Source organism: Panthera uncia, chromosome C2 (genome assembly GCF_023721935.1).
Source record: "Panthera uncia isolate 11264 chromosome C2, Puncia_PCG_1.0, whole genome shotgun sequence".
NCBI classification, from domain to species: Eukaryota; Metazoa; Chordata; class Mammalia; order Carnivora; family Felidae; genus Panthera; species Panthera uncia.
This window is the reverse complement of record NC_064810.1, coordinates 87,457,866-87,479,609: the sequence shown is the minus strand read 5'-3', so window position 1 is coordinate 87,479,609 and position 21,744 is coordinate 87,457,866. Positions and strand designations below refer to the sequence as shown.

The 21,744-nt window shown below is 35.3% G+C and overlaps 1 protein-coding gene across 12 annotated transcripts in view; it reads right to left on the bottom strand.

Moving 5' to 3' along the window:
* The window catches only part of TBL1XR1 (TBL1X/Y related 1), a 178,086-nt gene that overhangs the window by 35,061 nt on the left and 121,281 nt on the right, over nucleotides 1-21,744 (bottom strand). For 7 of the 12 annotated variants that reach the window (XM_049628542.1, XM_049628541.1, XM_049628540.1 and 4 more), the window contains one exon: nucleotides 7,726-7,828. The exons of 2 other annotated variants lie outside the window; for them this stretch is intronic. In XM_049628542.1, coding sequence (XP_049484499.1) covers nucleotides 7,726-7,783 — 58 coding nt within the window. In that variant the 5' untranslated portion in view covers nucleotides 7,784-7,828. Of the gene's footprint in view, nucleotides 1-5,389; nucleotides 5,457-5,476; nucleotides 5,619-7,725; nucleotides 7,829-15,883; nucleotides 21,509-21,744 lie in introns of those variants that run through there. 3 more of the 12 variants (XM_049628544.1, XM_049628545.1, XM_049628546.1) reach the window with 3 other exon arrangements.

The window sequence follows — 21,744 nt, the reverse complement described above, 5'->3', positions numbered from 1 at the left end:
CCACAAAGCCCAATGCATCGGGACACTCAGGTGCCCCACACAACTACTTTTCTTATTCCTCTCCTTAAAACTTGTTTTTCCTTAGAAATTTGACCTTACTTTATTACACTTCAAAGTCATCCTAAGTTTTACCTGGGCTCCTGATGTTCCACCATTCACAAAATTCTATCAATCCTACCTCTCTGGTCTCTGTCATCAGCTTTCCTTTTCTGCTAGAACCTGGAGTTTAGTCCCCATCATCTTTTGCCTACAGTTACTGCCCTAAGTTCCTTTCCTTGTTCTCCAGCTCAGCCCATCTGTCACACTACAACTAGAGTATTACCTGTGAAACAAAACCAATCATATCACTCCTTATGTGGGCATTTTCAATGATCCCTTTGACCTTCCTAATAAGGACCAAACTAAGTATGACACACAGTTACCTTTGTAATCTGACCCTATCTATCTCTCCCAACTCATCTTCCCAATTCCACACCCCCACCCTTTTGCCCATTGCACATTAAATTCAAGTATTTGCCAGTTACAGGTAACACTGTGAATACATTAATGCTATCTCATACTTTTGTACCTTGTATGTTCCAAAGTCCTTTTCTCCTATCTGAATGGAGGTAAAGTCCTTCCTTTCACTACCCCAGAGGGTGGATCATTCTCTTCTATGCTAATCCTAAAATCTGTGTATGTATGGTATTTACCACACTGAATGGTTATCCTGTGTGTGTGCAGGACTGTATGCATGTGTGCAACTACTAGACTGGGCAGCTTGAAGAGTTTATGCCTAGTAAATCTTTTCATTTACTAGGGCCTAGTCTCCTAGGAACGACTATTAGAACCTAGAACTAGAACCTAGAAATCTAGAATGTTACCTAATTTAACTAATGCTCAATAGACATTTGTTAAATCAGAATGCAATTCTACTATAATGTATTTTGGCACATCAGAATATCTATGAATCCAAGAAAAAAAGCATAGGACTTAAGTAAAACTAAAACTTGAACTGGGTTATGCCAAAAAAGATTTCCGTTTATCTGTAAATATATACGCAGGAAATACTTTTCCACGGGCAACTTTTGATTTACAGAATAGAAGGCAAAGAGGGTCTACCTAAATCTGTGAGATGCTGGAAGTCTGGCTTGACTGCTTAAAATAGCATCCCTTCTTTTCAGGAGTGAGAACAAATCTGATATAAATAATACCTCTGTAATCAAGTACTCTACAAATTTGCTAAGGTGATTAAGATTTGGGAGGCAGAAGAGACTCCAGAAGGGAATAAGGCTAAAAACCATTAGGTTCAGTATACAGTAACTCAGGAATGAAGACAAGCAGTGGCCAGAGTGAGGGAGGCATGGTCACTCATGAGACTACACATGGTTCCCACATAAGAAACAAGATCACAAAACAACTGTTTGCTATACAGTGCTTGTTACAAGGAGTGCTTTCCCTTGGGATGACAGGGATCGTAATCTCAAAGACATGTTAGTCCTCCAGAGCATGCCAACTGTACTTTGCAAATAGGAATGTGAAAATGGGCCTTGGACATTATGGCTATGGTATGGACTGTCTAAACCAACAAACAAAGCTTAACTGTTATCATAACACAGTCCAGAACGAAAATCTAATTTATCCAAGATCGTATTTAAACTTCAGGTAAGAAAAACCTAGAAACTTATATCCTTGTTCCCATCACCATACACTTCCTTGCCCCCAAATTCACTTCCAACTGTCCCCTACAGACCCAGACTTCTGTTTATTCAAAAGTTCCATACTTAAATGCTTAAAGATTTTACAAAGGTGTAAAGAATTAGGGGGGAAAATGCTATAGAGGATCTTGCATGTTGAAGACTGAGATACAGCACTTAAAATAAAGGACAACGTGGAGAAGAAAAAAAAATTACAATAGCAAACTCAAATGCAACTGTTAATATTTTATATTTCCTTTTTTCCTTTATACACTGTTTTCCTCCCATCACAATATAACACATCAAGCTTCACAATTCTGTGCCCTAATTTTGTCCATATATATATATATATATATATATATATATAACCATGAACATCCCATATAAATTGTATTTTCTGAAATAATTTTAATATTATCATACTATTCAGACAATAAATGTACTCAGGTAGTAAATTATTCATCCCATCGATGGGTATTTGGACTTTCCAAATGCTTACTACTTAGGAATCTCTCCTCAAATATCTACATGTATAGGATTTTGCCATGTATATACTTTTTTCTCCTTAGAATGAATTCCCCTCAAAAGTTGAGGGGAACATGAACATTTTATAGGAAGTTTTCACAATCGCTCAACTGTTTTGCCCCCAAATTGTACAAATCTACAATGCCATCAGCAATTTATGTTTCCCTATACCTTCCGCTATGCTAGGCTATCCTAAAAAACAAACAAACAAAAAAAAAAAAAAAAAAAAAAAACCCACAAGATTACTATTAAAATTGAATAGTTCTCTGGCAACTATTAAAGGACATTTATCTTTTAACAAGTATGTCAGTACTGATGTGTAAATAGGAATTTCTTCTATCAGCAAAAAATAGTCATTCAGCTTATAAAAGAGAAAAAGTGATTTCAAAGTATACAATTTACCACTATTTTTGACAACCTGCTGTTTTTATTTTTTTTGTTGTTAATTAGTCATGTGTACAATAATTCTATGTGACAAATCAATGTTACTGCATATTTGATTTGATTACAAAGCAAAATTATATATACCTAACTTGCACTTCTGCAGCCGGCCATTTACTCATAAAAATGAGAAGAGTAAAAGTGGACATACCCAATCCTGAGCTCTGCTCACTCCAGGCCTTCACAGCTAGTGGCACTGATAGCCAGTTTAACCTGACTCCATTCAGCCTTGTTGTTAAAGTCTGTTTATAAAGTGGCACCAGAAGGAGGATATGGAGGAAGGAATGTTTGTATAGCTCATTTACTTTTATCTGAATCAAAAGAAACTACACTGTCATTTGCTGACATTTTCTTAGCCATCGTAGGGGTTAACACAAAATCATTAAAATGAAAAGAACCAACAAACAGGCTCTTTGGTATTATAGATCAGAACCTTAATGTTATACATAAACATTCTGGTTAGCTTGTGCCTACTATGTTTAGATGTCTAAATTAAGTGTGTATGATCTTATAAACAAATACTAGAACATCTCACGGAAGCATCATCTCAGAAAAAGTGGTATGGTACAAAGCCTCTCTATCTAGAGAGACTTGAAAAAGTTAGTGAACAGTGGAGCAGGGGGCTGGGAAAGACAAGATGATGTTTCATGAATCAAATACTCTGAGCTTACATATATCATCACCTTCTCATAAATGGAGACTATATGGCAAGATGAACCTCAGTTCTAAAAACATGAGGATTTAAAAAAAATTGTAACATTCAGAATCACAATCTAAAAAATAGCTCAGTGGTAAGGACATATTGCTTTTGCATTTTCCAGTTAGTCTTCAATCACAAAATGCAACTGTTTCACAGTGTCCAAAATATCAAGTACACCACGAACAGAAATGTCATTGAGCTCTTAAACCTGAAATAGATGACAGCTTTATCTAGAATCAAGAATTCTCCCCCAAACCAAATACACAATTTACGCAAAATAAAATTACATCTTATACAGAGCAACAAGAAAAACAGTAGCACAACGGTCACAAGTGACTGCCAGGTACAATTTCTCTAGGAAAAAAATAAACACGCAAATAACTACACGAGAGTCAAAGGTGATGTACAAGAGGAAAAGGGAAAAAAGGGGGAGAGGGAAATTTAAAAGGTCCAAACCACCTTAAATCTTCTAAAGTTAACAACGCATCAAGTTCTGTTCCACACACTTAGCATGTACCTCTTTGTGCTTATTCTGCATATGGTTGCTAGATGTGAGTTATTAGGGCAATCAAATTATTAATGCCCTTGGGCGAAGGCTAATTAAATGGGGCATACTGCATAATCAAGTCAATCATTACTTACGGTACTACACTGTCAAATACACTCAATTTTCATCTCAAAAGAGAAAAAATTTTATTCCCTAGGAAATTTTTATTGAATATGAAAGCCTAAGTCTAGTTCACAAAAGTACAAAATGGATACCAAAGTAATTTGCTTAGGGTGAACTTCCTGGAGACAGAATTAAAAAAAAAAAAAAAAAGTTCCAATACTTAATACAAATATCCTACAATAAATATACTTTCCTCTTAATTAGTTTTAATGAGTAGAGGAGGATGATTTATTTCAAACAAAAGCCTATAAAACATATGCGGCTGAATATCACAATATAATCCCTTTTCAACAAGTGTTTACAGATGAAGGGGAAAAAAATCAAAAGTTACATAATTTGAGAAGAGGAGAAGGGCTTTTAATAGATAATATCTTCTAGAGCTGATAATAGTCATAATAGGATGATCATCACATAGTAAAAGTATTTAAGATGAAAACAATTTAAGGGGTTTTATCCTCTCTGGGGATGGATACCACAGTCCAGTCAACATTAAACACTGTTTATAGAAAGCAAATATTAGAAGTTCTTATTGAAAAACATTATTCTAAATTATATACCTATCAAAACAGCACAAACTTTCATAAGGTGTTTTTTGGACTTTCTGACTGAGAGCTTCCAAGTAACGAGACAAGCAAGAAAAGAATTTTACTTTCCTTAGTGGGTAGTCTTTACAAACCAGTCCTTTGAAGGTCTTTTCACAGACACTTTCTTTGTCATGATTATTTCTTTTCTTCCTATCTCCTAATCCAATACAGTACTCTTTTATAGGGAAAGTAGCAATATTAAGATTCTAGTTCCTTCTGTATTGCTTTAAATCATTGAAGAGAAATTCTTATGGCCTTAAAGTAACTTGCATATTTCTTAGATATTTAATGACTGACCCTCAGTAATTATCTCTTATAAGTTAACAGTGATAAGTACATGGAAATACACCTAAAACCACCCAGAAAAGGAGTTACTGGATTCCAAAACTGAATCAATTGCAAAAATGGCCATTTCTATGTCTAATTAGAGATCAGAACCAAGAAACAGCTTTGGAATAAGTCTCAAGTGCTAAGACGAGTTAGATTCTGAGCTCCATCTGAAACCTGATCTGAGCTGACAGAACTATAAATTTCTTAAACTCTTTCCCATTTCCTACTTCCGGAAGTAACTTCAAATGAATGTCTCATGGTATCCTCATGATATAAACATGCCTCCTCATTTCTGCAAAATCTTGTCTATAAATAGAAATACACCACTTTTAGTGGCAGCTCCCTGTTTAGGAGATATTCTCACACTCCAAATCTCAATGTGTACATTTCATGCTTTCTATTTTATCTTGAATAATTACTAAATATAATTTTTCTTTCAAGATATTGTGAACATGCTACATACCTGTTGTCAACTTTCTTGTCAAGTTCTAATTGTCCTACACCTAATATGGACCAGTGGCTTTCAAACTTTATTATGCCTAAGAATCACCTGGGGCATTTGTAAAATGCAGATTCCTGGGCCCCACTCGCCGTTCTCTAAGTGATCCTGATGCAGGTGGTCAGAGGATCAAACTTTAGAACTCTGGTATAGGCGGTTCTTAAATTTATGGCAAGTTGCATTCCTAGAAAAACTGCCATAAGTCAAAATGTCATTAGTTGAATCTGATTTTCTCCTATAAATCATAATGTAAATAGGAAGTTACAAATTTAATAAAGGGACTGGTGTTTACATGTTGAGAGATGTGGCTTAACATCACACTTCATTACCAGTACACTGTTAAGTATAAACCTTTCTAAATACACAAAGCACAACTAAGAACACAGTAAACAATTATGAAGGACTTAATATGATAAACAGCAGTCTACCACATGAGGTTGTTTTTTAAAATGTAATTCCTGCTTTATTTTTACTGCAACATAAAACACCTTAAAACATGAAATTTCAAAGGGTTTTCTCTGAGAACACAGGCAACTTTAAGAAGACTTTTGATAATATTTAACCGTTGGATACTCTTTCAGAAATTAATTCAGAGTATTATCACTTTGTGGGCTTCTGTTTGCAAATAAAATCTGAGTGTTCATTAACATGTCTAACTCCACCTTGACCTATTTCATCTCATCACAGGATGCGACTGAGCTCATCTCCCAAAACAGCAGTTCCATAAGATTCAACCGGAGCAATTGCCTTTACAAAACACTTAATGAACCACTGCATACATTCCTCATCCACTGATCCTTCACAATGTTTTCTCCTTTAGTGTCCAAAGCCTCAAAAGCTCTGGCTTCAATGTGGTCAGATTCAAAGACAGAAAAAGCAGGAGTTTGTTTTGACCTAACAATTCTTCCAATTTTGGACAAAGGTACTAAATAATAGTATCAAGGCACGTGCGTTGTATCAAGGCATATGTGTTATATATGTAATAATCACCAGGTCGGGTCACTACTTTTTCCACTTCGTTAATCATTTTAATCGTCCTCAAAATATTCAGTGGATATTGTCTTTGGATCTGCCTTCAATACCAGCTTGCCAGTTGAAAAAGAAAACAAAACAAGATCTTTCCATTTCAAAGCTTCACAACAAATTATTCTGCCTTAGTTGGTTACTTTTAGTCTCTTCTCTCTTTTTCCCTTTCTGGCCCTCATTAGACATCATTTTCTCAGCTGTTTCAGGCCAGAGAGAAGCAGTGACCGTGCCTGCGAATAGAAAACCTCCACCGGAGAACAAAGCTCAGAACTAGAGTGCAGCTGAGAACAGCTCAGCAAGCAGTGGGGTCTAAGATCTAAAGCCATGTTTGCATTCCCCGTATGAAACAGGACAATTACTAAGCCCTGTAAGAAGAATTAACTGTAGTTTCAAAACCAAAACTGAGGGCTTAATTCCTACTCTATGCCTTCCTGTCCTCCCTCACACGCCACTACCATAGTTACTTTTTTATACACTGTGCCTCACCTTACAATTACAACATTCCAACTTTATGATTTCTAAAATTCAACCTCTCCAGTGTATTTTCAACTACCAAATAGTTCCATCTCATACTAACAATCTGAACTCACCACTGACGTCAATCTTTCCCACGTCCTGTGCCCTATCCACCCTCAAGATTTTTTTCTCTTCTACTTTTACAATTTTTGCTTAATTCATCCACATTTTCCTTTGTAGTCTTCCTTCTGTTTTATAATAATGCCTCTTAATCTGTTTTAAAATGATCACTGATTTATTTAATATTTATTATAAAAGGCTTCCAATGATTTATATTTATTAATCACCTGCCAATAAACACGTTAGTAGAATTCAGGTCAAGGATAATCTAAATCAATTGGGATAATGATTATGAAAGCATTCTGAAAAATTACTGTTAATTTAGTTACTGCAATTAGGATCAGTAACATTTAGCGGAGGACTGTAAATATACATTATCAAACTGATGGTACCTGAGAGTTTATATGTTCCTACTAACCGTGTGCAATCTCACTTCGTAACAACTTATAAAAATGGTCTTTGAACACTGAAAGCCAAACCATTTGTTAACAAATATTTGCCTGACATGATTCCAACATATTTGAAAGAGTCAGAGAGTTAAACCATGCAGTAACACATAGCTTTAAAATGGCAGTCCAGACATTAAGGAAACATACAAAGTTCAACAGTTTGGACTGATACAAATTTCAAATGCATAAAAGGTTATTTTGAGAATATTAAAATAATTTGAGGCCTATTTACTTTATGAAAGTACTCACCTGACTCTTGCAAGTATCTATATACCAAGAAGTTGACCTCATCACTGCTTATACTCATCTTTATTCCCACTTAAACCATGAGGTCACAACACAGGATATAACCCTAAAAATAAAACAAAGTTAATTAAGTATTTTCTCAATAAAATATTTTTAAACAAAATGTAAACAATGTTGTAAAACCATTTGATTTTATTAAATGATGTAAAATGAAGGTTCTATATTGCCTAATAATAAACCCTAACAAAGTTTTTCCAATAGTTAGTAATAGATTACACAACCAAAACATGGCTGGGTCTATTTTTCTGCAGGATAACATATTTGCAAAAAAGGATTCAAAATTTATAAAAGGGCTGTAGCATCCTATTTTATTTGACTGTATCCAATAGCATAAAAAGTTATTTCCTCTTTATCCTTAACTGTAAAAAAACAGAACATTTTAGGACTCAATACTATTTAGGAAAAGAATGATTTTAGAAAGTTGGATGTGGGACAAGACATCTATGCTGGTTTTGTCTACATAATCTGGTAGAATTTGAAGTCCCCATTTTCTCAATATCTAATCTGCAATGTTCAAGTTTCAAAAAGATCTAGGTATATATAAAGCAGAGAGGTGGGAATATAGTTTCCAGAACTCAAATGATATTCTCTTAATGGACATACTTAAGCCCTGAAATCAGAGGGAGGGAAAAAAGGAAACAGACAACTAACTTAATTATGCCCTAATTATATTTATATGTTCTCATGTCATGGAAATTATTTTAAAAGAAGTCAACATTTTTTGCAGAGTCAGACAGTAAATATATTAGGCTTTGCCACCCATACGGTTTCTGTTAAAACCACTCATCTCTGTTATAGTACAAAAGCAGCAACTAACAAGATGTAGACAAATGAGTCTGGCCATGTTGCAATTAAACTTTTATTTATGGACAGTGAAATATGAATTTCATATGACAAAGTTGTAACATAAAATATTTTCCTTTTAACTTCTTTTTAAGCACTTAAAAAAAAAAAAAACCCCTTTCTTAGCTTGTGGTTCACATAAAAGGCTAGTGGGCCAGATTTGACCTAGACTGTGTACTTTCTTGGTCTTTATTTAAAAAGGATATACTGACATTTCTTCAGTATAAAGGTGTATCTAACATCATGTGCCTATGTTGATTGTCCTGCCACATCATGGGTCTCTTTATGATGCAGCGGTCACAGTATATTTAAAAGTCACAAATTAACAAACACCTGAGCAGGCTGCCATGTGACAGGAACCATTACTGCCCTAAGTTGTGGAAAAAGTGGTGACTAAGCATATCAAGCTTCTGTCGCAGAAAAGAACAAAGACAAACAAGGAAGTAATAACAATTTTCCAGTGACACACACAGAGGAAACCCTAACCAAATTCAGCAGTATGGGAATACATCTTGAAGAAAGCATCACTGGTGTTTAGACCTGCGAGGATGGATGGGGAGAGTGAAAACACAAATGTTTTAGGGAGGAAGGCAGGGAACGTAAGGAATCTAGTGAGCAGTAACAGTCGGTCTGGATGAACAAAGAAAAACAAAACACTGAAGTAAGCCTTGAAACACAAACAAAAACCATGTTCTGAAGGACCCTGACAGCATCACTTAGAGAAAATACACTGAAAGGTTTTATGCAGGGTAGCGGAATGAAGAGACTTACACTACAAAAAGATCATCCTGGCTCTGAGATGAGGAAGAGACTGGAAGGGACTGTAATAGGAGGATGCTGCAGTAATCTACTGGACAAATGAAACCTGGGCTGTGGCACTGAAGCCAGAGAGAAGTACAGGGGTTCCAAAATGTGACCAACAGGACACAGAAAGAGGAAAAACGAAGAATCAAAGGTTTCTTTTAGGAAATCTGGATCAGCAATACTTCCACTTACTGAGATGAGAAACTATGGAAGAAGAGTAGCAATTATCTTCATATAGAGAAAAAGATATTCTCCCCCAAAATTAACTCAGAGTACAATTAACAGCCTGAATGTTTCAAATGATAAAGATAAATACTCCTTTGATTATTTCGGCTCAAGACATCTTGTCTAGATGTTACTATGGTACATTAGGTGATTTATGCTCTGGAGGGTATCTTGCTAAAATAATCTTGACCCAAAGTAATGTGTTGCAATGCGTCTGGTACACACAGTGGATATTAAATAGCCAATTTTTAAAGCATGTTGAACCAAATGATTGTAAAAGACAAAACAACCAACCCCATACCATTATAAAATTATGTGAAATTGAATCGTAATTTGACCAGTCGTGGATATCTGTTTGTAAGGGGAATAATTCATAACTATTTCATTAACAGGATAATTTCCCAAAATGAGATGTGCTAGGTAGAATCCAAGTGAAACAAAGAAAACAGAATAACTATTCTTTTCCCTTTATCATTCAGTTTGACACTCAAATAATAAACACTGGCACTCAAAGACCTAAGATGCAAAGGTTTTCAATTAATGCTTGGGTCCGATAAGCTAAGGCCATCAATATCACAATTTAAACCAGTGATCAGTGGTGTTTCAGCATCACCTAGTATATTCCGGGGCAAAGAAAAATACGAACCAAACTGATATAAATTATTGCATATAAAAGTTCTAATACTAAGTACATATTGCTGATACACTTTAAAAAGTCATCACAAAGAACACCAAACATGCAGAGCAAAAAAGTTCTTATCTGTTCAAATTACTATGAACTGGTGTATTCCACTGATCATAGTGGTATGTCAATTTCTGGAATCAAGGGTAACATTTTTTTAAGGGAAAAGGATGAATTATTCAAATTTTAAAAAGTATTATTCCAGCTGTCATCCTACTTCAGCTAGCTCTTTTACATCCTCAGAAAGAACCTTATTGTCACTCTTATGCCAAGTGTATTCCTAAAGCAGACAAAGCGCTGTACTGAGAGTAGGAATGAAGTAAAAGTTGGCTCACGCCTTACAGAACTCAGTTTTTCAATGAAGAGAAACATACAAACAAACGTATCATTTAAAAAAAAATTGTAAATTTAATGCAATCCTGCTTTAGAGGTTTCCATCACAGTTGTAATAAAACTACATAGAGTCAACAGACTGGAGTCTGTCCACTTTCAAAGATACTCAATTCTAGAATATGGTTCATTATGAAACTGATCCTTTTAAATTGTAACCTCAAAAAGACACCTGAAAAGAAACAGGGTATTGGACAACAAAATTAAATAAGGTCACAAAACAGCAGTGTGAAACTCATCCAATCTTTATCCTACACCATCCAAGTGTCAGGCCTGCTACAGATTATTATGTGTAAAATAAGGAGCTGATGGACTATTAAATAAATAAGATACTCAAAATAAACTAACCCTTCCTGAAGTCACAAAGCAATTTTTTGTATATTCTACTTCATCATACTTATTTATCCTTAAATAGTAAATGACTGAGTTCTAATGAATGAATGAATAAATGCCAGTGTACTTCTCCATCCTAACTCTCAGGAACAGCCTATAAACTCATAAAATCTGTTATTTGAAACTCGCATCAGTCATAGGCAATCAGTTATTTAATCAGATCCATAGCTATATTAAAATAGTCAAAAGTAAATATAAAAGTCTTTTTTTAATAAACTTTTTTCAAACGTTTATTCATTTTTGAGAGACAGAAAGAGACACAGAGTGAGCAGGGAAGGGGCAGACAGAGAGGGAGGCACAGAATCCGAAGCAGGCTCCAGGCCTGATGCGGGGCTCAGACTCAAGAACTGTGAGATCATGACCTGAGCCAAAGTTGGACACTTAACTGACTGAGCCATACAAGCACCCCTAAAGTTAGACTTTTTAAAGAAAGTATTTATTTTGAGGGGGGGGGGAGGGAGGGAGAATGAATATGCTGGCGGGGGGTGGGGGGGTAGAGGGCAGACAGAGAATTCCAAGCAGGCTCCGTGCTGTCAACCCCAAAGTGGGACTCAATCTCATGACTGTGAGATCATGATCTGAGTGAGCCAAAATCAAGAGTCAGACACTTAACCAACTGAGCCACCCAGACAGCCCATAAAAATCAATCTTAACTAATATTTAGCCAAAGCATTTATATTAAAAGTATATTTAGTATTTTAAATGTTCAGTATGAAGTATTTTACTTTAAGACTTTATAGAGAATAATTTAATAAATATTATAAAAACAGGACTGTTGAGACAATTCAGCTATGATTCACTCAACTGAATATGTACAGCATTTTCAGCATCACAAAACTGAGTTCAGCATACACACACTGAACAATAACTGCCCCACACATTTAATCATCTAGATCCCCCTCAGAGAAAGATGGATACTCTCTTCTGATTTCATTCCTGGAGCAAGCCAGTGCCTAATTATGAACCTAAATCACATTATTTTAAATTTAAAAAAATGAAAAAAAAAGTGAAAGTCATGGGTAGAAATAAAGAAACCAGGAAGATTTTCTTAAATGTCCTGCCGACCACACACTGTTAAGAGATCTGGAAACCCTTTGCATGACACAGAATCAAATGTTTAATTGAAATTACTTTATCTTACAAAATGTATAGTGGTGGCATATTATCTCATAACAGAAAATTTTTGTGCTGCTCGACCATTTGGATGATCCTAATCTTTCATTATTCTAAAACTGCCATCAGGATATTTATGCTTAAAGCAGTTTTCTTTCATTTCTTTTTGGCAGGTGTGCCAAATATTAATGAATATTTCTCAGGATCAGGAAAAGTCTCTACAAGTAAATGACTGGACCAAATGAAATAAATAAATGGTTATTCCAATTTTTTTTTTTTTTTTTAACTAAGGCCTGGTCAACACACAATGTTATATTAAGTTTCAGAAGTACAACATGGTGTACATTATACTGTGCTCATCACAAGTGTGGCTACCATCTGTCACCACACAATGCTATTAGAATACTACCGGCTACACTCCTCTTGTTGTACCTTTTAACCTCATGATTCACTTATTCCTTAACAAGACCCCTCTAGATGAAACAGGAAAACGTTCAATTTCACCAATAAACATAAAAACATTTGGCCATAACACTAGCAAAGATTTAAAAATAATACTCAACATTATCAAGATTGTGACAAAACAGAAAATTTATCTTTAAATATATCTACAAATATCTGCCACAGCTATTATTCGTGGTTTGTGAGTTCGAGCCCCGCGTTGGGCTCTGTGCTAACAGCTCAGAGCTTGAAGCCTGCTTCCGGTTCTATGTATCCCTCTCTCTCTGTTCCTTCCCCCACTTGCACTGTCTTTTGCTCTCTCTCAAAAATAAATAAAGGTTAAACATTTTTTTTTTAAATAAGAACTGTTTTATTACTGGCAAGTAACTGTCAACACCACCTTGGACACTTGGGGTTACCTTTCCAAATAAGTATCAATGACCCACAGGGTCTCAAGGTGATTGTTATGCCAGGGATGGTATGGTGCTGGGAGTCCACTTAACAAGAAGGACAACTTAGGCTTCTCTGGAACTCAGCAGCTGAGACATGGAGTGACTATAATTAGCAAGATGAAGAAAAGGGTGGCTTGCCTCTTACAGCTTCTATTGCCAGTGTCTGACACACCACTATTCCTGCCTTCCAGATTTGGACAACTACTCCATTCTCAGCCCTGTGGTTTAAATGGGATGGACTTCCTGGTTGAAAGGAAGGCACTTAGTCAATCAGCATATTTTATCTTCAGGAAGGGCTGACGTCCCACCCCCACAGATACACATTGATCCAACTCAATCACTCCTGGTGAATGAATGCTAGAAGACTTTTGCTGGTTTCAAGGAAAGACAACCTCCTCCTTTCAGAAAGGAGTGGGCAGATAGCAAGGACACTATGTACATAATCACTGAGGTTAGAGCAGAGATGAGAGAGAAACAGAAAAGCACAGCAAAGAGACAAGAGAAACTGTTATTAATGACATCAGGTTATCTATTAAGCAACTGGATTAAGTACTATCTGAAGCTAATTTACCACTGTAATTCAGTTAAAGAAATCAAAAATTAATTTTATTACCTAAGCCAATTAGATTTGTCAGTTGCAACCCAAAAAAGGCAGACAAATCGGGGGAATTATGTTTTAAAACAAGAAAATGACTATAAAATTCGTGATTGACCATACCTGGAGAAATAAAAAGTGGGGGGGAGTCACATTTTTTCAGTTTCTAGACCAGAAAGTATAAAAAATTACTCATATATATGGGGTGCCTAGAAAGCACAGTTCTCTGGGGAGTCACACTTTATGTATGTTGAACTAGAGGTAAAACAGGACATTCCAGCAGAAATGCTCTAGCGTAGTTATAATATTACAGCTCACGTCTTATGGAAAGTGGTATCTCTCATTCTGTTCCCCTCATACAGGAAAGCCAATCTCTAGTTGTATTACTTTGGGGTGATAAACCAATCCAAACAAATGCAGATGAGCTACAATTGTGGGGGTGGAGTAGTGACAAATGAAAAGTAAACACTACAATGGTCATGAAATTAATTAACAAAACCTAAGAGGGGAAAAATGCATTAAAGCACTATTTTCTGACCAATATATTTTATTCACTCAGTCAAAACTTCGGTTAAACACTTCTAATGTACCATCATTCCAGACAGGTACTGGAGATGTAGCTAAACAAAGGAGACTAAGGCCAGACGTTGTGACTTTACAAGGTGTTGTGAAGAAAACAACTAATTGCAACTTGGATAAGAAAAGATACAGAAAATTATGGAAGCACAAACCTCAAGGCTGAGGGTATAGGTAAGCAAAGGACGTAAAATGCAAGTGGCTTACAGGTTTCTGTAAGTATTAGAAGAACTAACTTTCTTTTTAAAATGTTTGGAATGTACCAAGTTATCTCTGCTCCCATGTGTGTGCACACTGCTTCTCATTCATTTGAATGTTAAGGAAAATGAAGCAGAAGAATATTTGCATTTATTGAGAAGCTCCTGCATGCTATGTACGGGGTTAGGCATTCTACACATTATTTAATTTCTTCTTCAGTATTTAACTTCCTCATTTTAATGTCAGAGCAGAGACATATAAGAACTATATTTCTATATATTATTAAAATACTAACATGTTATTAAAATACTAAACTACTTTCCTCAGGACATAAAACACACACAGGAAAAAGAGTATGGAATTTATAACATAAAATAATTTAATGACTATGAAGAATCAAAATTCTTAGTACTGGAAGGTCCTAAGAAGTTGCTAATTTCAAACCATGACATACATTGCCAAGGCTCCATGTACAGTGCAGGCTATCAGCGCTCAGCTTACTTGGACTATGCTGGGAATGGCAGTCCTAACCTGGTCAGCCAGCCACTGCAGCAGTCACAAACAGATGATTACAATATCCTGCTAAATAACAATCTCTAAGCTCACACAGAATCATTTATCAAAACTAATTTGTTGGGTGTAAGTTCTCAATCTGCTGTGAAGCAAAGTAGACCATAGTTTATTTCAGCAAAGTAAACCACTGCTGCCATATTACTCACTGAGTTATTGCAGGAAACTCTTGTCGAATTGTCTTGCTAGCACCAAAACACACTGCAAAAATACATCATCATAACTAACAATAAAAAAGAAAAAAAAAAACACAAAGTGTATGTGGGGAGGCAAATGAACCAGAGGAGAAAAATTAAATCAATTTACTCATTAGCAAAGTGATGGTGGTTACGACCATCTTATGAGCTGAAATGTCCCTGTAGAATTCTTATGTTGAAGACCCAACCCCAGCAGTATCTCAGAATGTTACTTTATTTGGAGACAGAGTCTTTATTTAAAGAGGTGATAAAGTTAAAACAAGACCATTAGGGTAAACCCTGATCCAATATAACTGGTGTCTTTATATGAGGAGAAAGATACTAGGAATGCATGCACAAAGACAGACTATGTGAGGTCACAGTGAGAAAGAAGGTGGCTGGCTGCAAGCCAAGGAGGCCTTTAATAAGTAATCCTGCCAACACACCTTGATCTTGGAATTCCATCATCCAGAACTATGGAGAAAATAATTTTCTGTTGTTTAAGCCATCCAGTCTGTGGATTTTGTCATGGCAGCCCTAGAAAACTGATATATACCCATTATTACAAATTCTTAAAAACTGTGATCATTCATCGGGAGGCTTTAAAATCACTGATGTTAAACTCACAATGGCTAGGACCTACCTTTTTGAAAATTTGCCGCTATTTTTAGGAACCCATCCTGTTCAAAGACATTGAGATTAACAGGATACATTAACATTTTATAATCATCTGCCCTGCAATGCCCTTCTCCTTGAACTGCTCCCTCTCCCCCACCATGAAACACTCTCAGGAACAGCACTGAAAAATGCATTACCCTTCATTTCCTGCCTCATTAAAAATAATTAAAATTCTACCAATGTTAGGCAATAACACTGTTGTGTGTATAAAATATGGTACAATGAAGGAAGGTATCTCTTAAGATTTAACTTTGAAGTAGTTGATAATATAGCTTAAAATACGTATAAAGCACATTTGAGAATGTACTTTTGCCATGCTAAATCTTATAAGGTGCCACAAAATTTTTTTAGACTAAATGTAATCATGTTTTCCAAATTACTTTTGTGAACTATACAGCACAACATTAGGGGGGTGCCTGGGTGGTTCAGTAGGTTGAGAGTCCGACTTCAGCTCAGGTCATGATATTGCGTTCATGGGTTTGGGCCCCACATCGGGCTCTGTGCTGACAGCAACCTAGAGCCTGCTTCAGATTCTGTGTCTCCCTCTCTCTCTGCCCCTCCCCTACTTGTGTGCTCTCTCTCTCAAAAAATAAGATGTTAAAAAAAAAAAAATAAAGTGCAACATTAGGATTTAGAAATAATCTGATAATTTCAGAAAAAACACCAAGTTCTAAACAAAATACTTCAGCTTATTTTAATACTAACCAAACTAAAACAAAAACAAAACCCATTAACAACAAAATCAAATCATCTGGCTGATTAAAGCATTAATGTCAAACAACAGCATATTTACTTTTTTGTGTATTAGCCCTGAACTACAACTACAGCTTAATTATCAAACGTTTTAAGGACATCTTTTTAAGGCTACCTGTAATATTAAGTCCAAAAAAAGCAAAGAAGTATGTTTCCAAAGAAAAAAAATTCTACCACTCTTCACATTAGGATAAATGTTAAGTTTAAACTGTATTTTTAAAGACCCGATCTCAGGAGATAATTTTTATTCACACTATTAAAAAGAAGAGAATATCTTTTTATAAATTTAAGTATAATTAATATACAGTATTATATTAGTTTCAAGCATACAATATGATTCAACATTTCTATACATTACTCAGTACTCATCACGAGAAGTGTACTCCTAATCCGCCCCCCTTCACCTATTTCACCCATCTCCCCCACCAACCTCCCCTCTAGCAATCACCAGAGGCTGCTCTCTGTATTTACAAGTCTTTTTCATTTGCTCATTTGTTTTGTCTCTTAAATTCTACATGAATGAAGTCATATGGTATTTGTCTTTCTTGGACCTATTTCACTAAGCATCATACCCTCTAGGTCCACCCATGTTGTTGCAAATAGCAAGAACTCATTTTTTATGGCCAAGTAATATTCCATTGTGTCTCTGTGTGTGTGTACACACACACATATATAAAATCTTCATTCATTCACCTATCGATGGGCACTTGGGTTGCTTTCATATCATGGCTATTGGCAAATAAGGCTACAATAAACACAGAGGTGCATATTATCTTTTCAAATTAGTATTTTTGTTTTCCTTGAGCAAATACCCAGTACTGGAAGTACCAGATCATATGGTATTTCTATCTTTGGATATTTGAGGAAACTCCACACTTTTCCACAGTAGCTGCACCAATTTGCATTTCCACCAAAAAGGAGAAAAATCACCTTTTAAAATATAAACTCTGTATTTCATTTGTTTTATGTAAGACTGTTTTTTGTTTTTTGGGGGGAGGGCTATCTTTGATAATTTGAATATAAAGTACCAGTAAAAAGACAACAGCATCCTCAAGAGAAAAAAAAATGCAGCTTAAATTTTTTAAACAGGTAAACAAGATAGTTTGTGAAGGCATTTTACCTTCTAATTTTGGCACATGAGCATCTTCCAGTAATTTTTGTAAGAGTGTAAAGGCTACATTCTTTTTAATAGTTAAAGGCGATTTTTGCGCCGTGAACATTTTCTTCTTTTGATTCTCGTTGCTTTGTTTGTTTTTTGTCAGATTTAATGGTCACTGACGTTCCAAAGTTTGTGAATCTTAAGAAATTAAAGTATGGTGATAATAACTTAGAAGGGAGATGCCTCTAAGTTACCTTTCTTTTCCTTCTTCTTTTTTTTTTCATTAGAATCTAGAGCCCTCAGATATAAATTAAAGATAACATGACCAAGAAATAAGATCTCAGGTAGCCTCTATAATTTTAGATCTTCTGGGCCTCTGTTTCTTTATGAGGAAACATTAGATGTCTCACTTTTAAACTTTTAACGACTAGAGTCAGTACAAGTACATAGGGTATTTATGTATGAATCTTACAGCAAAGAGTCACCAGATCATGCAGTGTTTTTTTCATAAATCATTTTTAATAGATTTTTAAAAACAGTCAGATGTCAGATGGACACTTCCAGAAATTAGGGAAAGAGAAAACAAACAACCCCACCTCATTAAGAAACATTTAAGTATTACGCCCAATGCTTATCAGGCCAACACTGCTTTATAACACTGATTTATATAAAGACATAGGCAAATGGTATACCAAACCCATTATTCATTAGTAATTGAGACTTCTAATGTCAATCATTTATTTCAACTGTGATCTATACCAGGGGTCTGAAAACTATGGCCTGTGTGTCAAATACAACCTATCACCTATTTTTGTACCACCCATAATACCTTGTGGTTTTTACAAAACACAGAATGGTTTTTACAGAACATTTTTTTAACAGAACATTTGCCATTGATTTAGCGATAGGGAACACTAATTTTGAATCCCAATTAAGCAATATTAAGTCTCAGCAAAGCTCTCTAGACAGAAAACAGTAAAATAGCATCAATTAGGTAATGAGTCAACTCTGATTTAAGTTAAATTGACATTAACTACAGCCCCATTTCTTTTTATACCCAAAAGACCTCTGATGAGCTGCCTCACAGTCCCTAGATGTGCACTTTAACTTGCCATATACGTAAAAAAAATAGCAGTTTACATAGATGTCTTCTAACATCCCTTTAAAATATAAAACTATATGACTTCAGGATGGGCTCAATAAATAATAAATAAATGACAGCCAAAGTATACTGACAGAGGAGTGAAGAGGACAAGAAATTAAAACACTAAGGGAAAATATTTTTTTAAAGATTTTATTTTCAAGGAATCTCTACACCCAACATGGGTCTCAAAGTCACAACCCCAAGATCAAAAGTCTCATGTTCTATCCACCGAGCCAGCCAGGTGTCCCAATAGGCCAAATTTTTGGTACATCTTTTCCAATTACTGAGAAGTAATCAGTCATAGGACGACTTAAGGCAAACCATTGTCAGTCTGGAAAAGAAAAGTCTGGAAATGAAAGTTAAGTATGAAAATGAAAATCAAGACACTAGTCCCCTTCCAACTAGCAAGAAAAGCTCTGAATGGGAACCAGTATAAGAAAGGTAACAAAATTTTCTCAATTAAGTCAAACCAACTTACTATCTTATATTCTAGCTTTGGAACAGACATGAAATGAGGACATGAAAGACTAAACCATAGCTAAAAGTTTAAAAAGACAATCACATGAATGGATGGAAACTTTGCTTAAAAATGAGGTATTATAGGTAAAGAAAGAAAAGAGGTACTAGGTATAATGAATTCAGAGTTATAAATAAATACTACTTATAATAGTATATGTGAAACAATTTATTAGACAAGGATTAGGTATTCTTTGGTTCCTAAAGAGGGCAGGCAGGGAACTAAGACAAAACTAAGACTACGGAGCCATAAGTGAATCAGAACAAGTCCTGAGACTGGCTTTATTTGGTAAATCATTTGGAAGAGCAAAAGTAAAAACAGGCAGAAGACTGTTCTAATGGCAGAAATAACATGATTAATATGGATCAAACATCCAAGTATGGGTAAAAAAAAAAAAAGGTATAGGATGAGATCAACATTCATCCCAATTGGTAATAAATGCTTGTTCAAATCAAGTGAAGACAACTTAAACCAAATTTAATACTCAGATAACAGACTGGTACACACCTGCATACACACACACACACACACACACACACACACACACACACGCACTCCACGAGCCAGCTATGAGTAAACCTTGGAAGACAAAAGGCAAAAGAAAATGGAGTAGAAATTGATGATAGATATGAACTGAGATAGGCTCTGAAGTTTTACTGAAAACTGGGGAAATCCACCATGAAAGTGTCAGAGGTCAATTTCACAGGGTGAAAGAAAACAGTTGACAGTACTGTCCTGTAAGAGGACAGTCCTGTAAGAGGACAGTTTGGTTCCCCAAAACCAAACAAACATGCTCACAGAGGAACAACGACACTGAGGCCCTGCAGTGTCCATCCTTTGTTAAGTACTCAACCCAGTCAGGCTACAGACTAACTGCAAATACCATCTTATTAAAAAATCTTATCAATGCTATCTTATTAAAAAGTCTTAAAAATATTTATTTTTAATACCATCTTAGTAAAATATATTTCTTTCCATTTCATTGTAAATGTACTTCAATGCTAATGCTGCTCAAAGTGCTCAAATCTAAAAATCAGATTTGTTATCTTTGTCCTGCCCATGACAAAGTTTCATCGATTTTTTATTTAGTATACAAATTAAGTCTCAAAGTGAGTCCTGTAGACCCCTGGGGTTCCCAAGACATTTTTAAGGGGTCCTCAGGTCAAAAATTTTGTAGTACTTGACTTTCTCACGGAACTGACTTCCATACACTGATGTTACAGAGTAATAGTGAGTGAAACTGCTCATATCGTAACGCGAATCAAGGCGGTTACATCTTCCTATATTAGCAGTCATTATATTCTTAATTATCATGCACTCAAAAAAAAAAAACAAAACCCACAAAAATTCTTCACTGAAGAATTCCCTTGAAAGTAGCAAAAATGCTTAATTTTATTAAAATGTTAATCCTCAAAAACACATCTGTTTGATATCCTACATAATAAAACATTAAGTACTTAATAAAGCACTTCCACTGCACACTAAAATGATGGAGGTGGGGGTCTCAAAGAAAACCACTGTGCAATTGTTGAATTGCAAGTTTTCCTCATGGAACACCATTTTTACTCCCAAGATCAACTGACAAAGTATGGCTTTTCATATTGAGAATTTGGCAGACATTTTTTTGCAAATAAACAAAGTGAAACTGTCACTTTAAAGAAAACAAATAGCAATATTTGTTGACAAGAATAAAACTTAAGCTTTTAAGAGAAAATTAGGATTTGGAAAATATCAGCCACCATGATTATTAAACGGTTCCCAATTTTCAAAAACTTTTCTGATGAGATCAGTGATGATGAATCACTTTTTCTGCATACTGTAGAATGAACATATGGAAGGTCTACATAACTCAGTGAACAAATGTTTTCCCAATGACCAATACATAATTATGCATGGAGAAATGAAGTATTCTAAGTTCAAGAGAGACTAAAGGATTTTATCTAACAATACAAAAAGTTCACGGATAACATTTCAGATCCTGCATTGCAACTAATCGTTAAGAAGCTTTGCACTTGAGGTGCCTGGGTGGCTCAGCTGGCTAAGCATCTGACTCTTGATTTCAGCTCAGGTCATGCGTGCTCTTATGGTTTGTGAGATGAAGCCCTGCATCGGGATCTGCGCTGACAGCATGGAGCCTGCTTGGGGTTGTCTCTCCCCTCTCTGTTGTTCTTCCCCGCAAAATAAACAAGCAAACATTAAAAACAAAAACAAAAACAAAAAACTATCCACTTGAGATTTAGTAGTATCAAAGAAAATATCCAAATTCATATGAAAAATAAAATTGTATTTTGATTTGAAAAAGTTATAATTATA